General features: G+C 51.3%; 1 protein-coding gene across 2 annotated transcripts in view; it reads right to left on the reverse strand.

Moving 5' to 3' along the window:
- The window catches only part of LOC106595996 (vacuolar protein sorting-associated protein 13B), a 206,153-nt gene that overhangs the window by 18,160 nt on the left and 182,993 nt on the right, over nt 1-5,000 (reverse strand). For both annotated transcript variants that reach the window (XM_045712949.1, XM_045712950.1), the window contains one exon: nt 467-667. In XM_045712949.1, coding sequence (XP_045568905.1) covers nt 467-667 — 201 coding nt within the window. The remainder of the gene's footprint in view (nt 1-466; nt 668-5,000) is intronic.

Here is a 5,000-nt window from a genome sequence, read left to right on the forward strand (position 1 = left end):
TTACCTGGCTGTGGTTGGCAGTAGGGTTGGTATTTACCTGGCTGTGGTTGGCAGTAGGGTTGGTATTTACCTGGCTGTGGTTGGCAGTAGGGTTGGTATTTACCTGGCTGTGGTTGGCAGTAGGGTTGGTATTTACCTGGCTGTGGTTGGCAGTAGGGTTGGTATTTACCTGGCTGTGGTTGGCAGTAGGGTTGGTATTTACCTGGCTGTGGTTGGCAGTAGGGTTGGTATTTACCTGGCTGTGGTTGGCAGTAGGGTTGGTATTCACCTGGCTGTGGTTGGCAGTAGGGTTGGTATTTACCTGGCTGTGGTTGGCAGTAGGGTTGGTATTTACCTGGCTGTGGTTGGCAGTAGGGTTGGTATTTACCTGGCTGTGGTTGGCAGTAGGGTTGGTATTTACCTGGCTGTGGTTGGCAGTAGGGTTGGTATTTACCTGGCTGTGGTTGGCAGTAGGGTTTGTATTTACCTGGCTGTGGTTGGCAGTAGGGTTGGTATTCGTGGTCCATGGCACAGGCCAGCATCTTCAGAAGGCGGTGCACGGCGCTGCTGTTGAGCCGTAAGTCCAGAGGTCCGACCACCAGCCTCTTCACAGACGTCTCTTGGACAGGGGGGACCGGTTCTTCCTTAGGCCCTACGGCCATGGTGAAGTCCTGCTGCCCAACACACACTGGGACAGAGACACAGCGGGTCAGAACCACACACACACTGGGACAGAGACAGAGAGGGTCAGAACCACACACACACTGGGACAGAGACAGAGAGGGTCAGAACCACACACACACTGGGACAGAGAGACACAGAGGGTCAGAACCACACACACACTGGGACAGAGAGACACAGAGGGTCAGAACCACACACACACTGGGACAGAGAGACACAGAGGGTCAGAACCACACACACAGATGCACGTACTCACACACTACACACACTCTCTCTCTCCCTCTCTCTCTCCCTCTCTCTCTCTCTCTCGTCGGCCCTCTATGTGATGTATATTCCAAATGTCCCATTATTCACTGCTGTCACACCGGTTACTGTTAGAATGATTTACAGCCACCTCTCTCTAATAAAACTGGACCCATTAAAACTAGGGGGCGGAGGAGAAGAGGGGACTAAACTGGATCCATTAAAACTAGGGGGCGGAGGAGAAGAGGGGACTAAACTGGATCCATTAAAACTAGGGGGCGGAGGAGAAGAGGGGACTAAACTGGATCCATTAAAACTAGGGGGCGGAGGAGAAGAGGGGACTAAACTGGACCCATTAAAACTAGGGGGCGGAGGAGAAGAGGGGACTAAACTGGATCCATTAAAACTAGGGGGCGGAGGAGAAGAGGGGACTAAACTGGATCCATTAAAACTAGGGGCGGAGGACAAGACGGGACTAAACTAGGGGGCGGAGGAGAAGAGGGAACTAAACTGGATCCATTAAAACTAGGAGGAGAAGAGGGGACTAAACTGGATCCATTAAAACTAGGGGCGGAGGAGAAGAGGGGACTAAACTGGATCCATTAAAACTAGGGGCGGAGGAGAAGAGGGGACTAAACTGGATCCATTAAAACTAGGGGCGGAGGACAAGAGGGGACTAAACTGGATCCATTAAAACTAGGAGGCGGAGGAGAAGAGGGAACTAAACTGGATCCATTAAAACTAGGGGCGGAGGAGAAGAGGGGACTAAACTGGATCCATTAACACTAGGGGCGGAGGAGAAGAGGGGACTAAACTGGATCCATTAAAACTAGGGGGCGGAGGAGAAGAGGGGACTAAACTGGATCCATTAAAACTAGGGGGCGGAGGAGAAGAGGGGACTAAACTGGACCCATTAAAACTAGGGGGGCGGAGGAGAAGAGGGAACTAAACTGGATCCATTAAAACTAGGGGCGGAGGAGAAGAGGGGACTAAACTGGACCCATTAAAACTAGGGGCGGAGGAGAAGAGGGGACTAAACTGGATCCATTAAAACTAGGGGCGGAGGACAAGAGGGGACTAAACTGGATCCATTAAAACTAGGGGCGGAGGAGAAGAGGGGACTAAACTGGACCCATTAAAACTAGGGGGCGGAGGACAAGAGGGGACTAAACTGGATCCATTAAAACTAGGGGGCGGAGGAGAAGAGGGGACTAAACTGGATCCATTAAAACTAGGGGCGGAGGAGAAGAGGGGACTAAACTGGATCCATTAAAACTAGGGGCGGAGGAGAAGAGGGGACTAAACTGGATCCATTAAAACTAGGGGCGGAGGAGAAGAGGGGACTAAACTGGATCCATTAAAACTAGGGGGCGGAGGAGAAGAGGGGACTAAACTGGACCCATTAAAACTAGGGGCGGAGGAGAAGAGGGGACTAAACTGGATCCATTAACACTAGGGGGCGGAGGAGAAGAGGGGACTAAACTGGATCCATTAAAACTAGGGGGCGGAGGAGAAGAGGGGACTAAACTGGACCCATTAAAACTAGGGGCGGAGGAGAAGAGGGGACTAAACTGGATCCATTAAAACTAGGGGGCGGAGGAGAAGAGGGGACTAAACTGGATCCATTAAAACTAGGGGGCGGAGGAGAAGAGGGGACTAAACTGGATCCATTAAAACTAGGGGGCGGAGGAGAAGTGGGGACTAAACTGGATCCATTAAAACTAGGGGGCGGAGGAGAAGAGGGGACTAAACTGGATCCATTAAAACTAGGGGCGGAGGAGAAGAGGGAACTAAACTGGATCCATTAACACTAGGGGCGGAGGACAAGAGGGGACTAAACTGGATCCATTAAAACTAGGGGGGCGGAGGAGAAGAGGGGACTAAACTGGATCCATTAAAACTAGGGGGCGGAGGAGAAGAGGGGACTAAACTGGATCCATTAAAACTAGGGGCGGAGGAGAAGAGGGAACTAAACTGGATCCATTAAAACTAGGGGGCGGAGGAGAAGAGGGGACTAAACTGGATCCATTAAAACTAGGGGGCGGAGGAGAAGAGGGGACTAAACTGGATCCATTAAAACTAGGGGCGGAGGAGAAGAGGGGACTAAACTGGATCCATTAAAACTAGGGGCGGAGGAGAAGAGGGGACTAAACTGGATCCATTAAAACTAGGGGCGGAGGAGAAGAGGGGACTAAACTGGATCCATTAAAACTAGGGGCGGAGGAGAAGAGGGGACTAAACTGGATTCATTAAAACTAGGGGGCGGAGGAGAAGAGGGGACTAAACTGGATCCATTAAAACTAGGGGCGGAGGAGAAGAGGGGACTAAACTGGATCCATTAAAACTAGGGGGCGGAGGAGAAGAGGGGACTAAACTGGATCCATTAAAACTAGGGGGCTGAGGAGAAGAGGGGACTAAACTGGATCCATTAAAACTAGGGGCGGAGGAGAAGAGGGGACTAAACTGGATCCATTAAAACTAGGGGCGGAGGAGAAGAGGGAACTAAACTGGATCCATTAAAACTAGGGGCGGAGGAGAAGAGGGGACTAAACTGGATCCATTAAAACTAGGGGCGGAGGAGAAGAGGGGACTAAACTGGATCCATTAAAACTAGGGGCGGAGGAGAAGAGGGGACTAAACTGGATCCATTAAAACTAGGGGCGGAGGAGAAGAGGGGACTAAACTGGATCCATTAAAACTAGGGGCGGAGGAGAAGAGGGGACTAAACTGGATCCATTAAAACTAGGGGGGCGGAGGAGAAGAGGGGACTAAACTGGATCCATTAAAACTAGGGGGCGGAGGAGAAGAGGGGACTAAACTGGATCCATTAAAACTAGGGGGCGGAGGAGAAGAGGGGACTAAACTGGATCCATTAAAACTAGGGGCGGAGGAGAAGAGGGGACTAAACTGGATCCATTAAAACTAGGGGGCGGAGGAGAAGAGGGGACTAAACTGGATCCATTAAAACTAGGGGGCGGAGGAGAAGAGGGGACTAAACTGGATCCATTAAAACTAGGGGCGGAGGAGAAGAGGGGACTAAACTGGATCCATTAAAACTAGGGGCGGAGGAGAAGAGGGGACTAAACTGGATCCATTAAAACTAGGGGCGGAGGAGAAGAGGGGACTAAACTGGATCCATTAAAACTAGGGGCGGAGGAGAAGAGGGGACTAAACTGGATCCATTAAAACTAGGGGCGGAGGAGAAGAGGGGACTAAACTGGATCCATTAAAACTAGGGGCGGAGGAGAAGAGGGGACTAAACTGGATCCATTAAAACTAGGGGGCGGAGGAGAAGAGGGGACTAAACTGGATCCATTAAAACTAGGGGGCGGAGGAGAAGAGGGGACTAAACTGGATCCATTAAAACTAGGGGGCGGAGGAGAAGAGGGGACTAAACTGGATCCATTAAAACTAGGGGCGGAGGAGAAGAGGGGACTAAACTGGATCCATTAAAACTAGGGGGCGGAGGAGAAGAGGGGACTAAACTGGACCCATTAAAACTAGGGGCGGAGGAGAAGAGGGGACTAAACTGGACCCATTAAAACTAGGGGGCGGAGGAGAAGAGGGGACTAAACTGGATCCATTAAAACTAGGGGGCGGAGGAGAAGAGGGGACTAAACTGGATCCATTAAAACTAGGGGCGGAGGAGAAGAGGGGACTAAACTGGACCCATTAAAACTAGGGGCGGAGGACAAGAGGGGACTAAACTGGATCCATTAAAACTAGGGGGCGGAGGAGAAGAGGGGACTAAACTGGATCCATTAAAACTAGGGGGCGGAGGAGAAGAGGGGACTAAACTGGATCCATTAAAACTAGGGGGCGGAGGAGAAGAGGGGACTAAACTGGATCCATTAAAACTAGGGGCGGAGGAGAAGAGGGGACTAAACTGGATCCATTAAAACTAGGGGGCGGAGGAGAAGAGGGGACTAAACTGGACCCATTAAAACTAGGGGGCGGAGGAGAAGAGGGGACTAAACTGGATCCATTAACACTAGGGGCGGAGGAGAAGAGGGGACTAAACTGGATCCATTAAAACTAGGGGGCGGAGGAGAAGAGGGGACTAAACTGGACCCATTAAAACTAGGGGCGGAGGAGAA

Source organism: Salmo salar, unplaced genomic scaffold (assembly GCF_905237065.1).
Source record: "Salmo salar unplaced genomic scaffold, Ssal_v3.1, whole genome shotgun sequence".
Classification (NCBI taxonomy): Eukaryota; Metazoa; Chordata; class Actinopteri; order Salmoniformes; family Salmonidae; genus Salmo; species Salmo salar.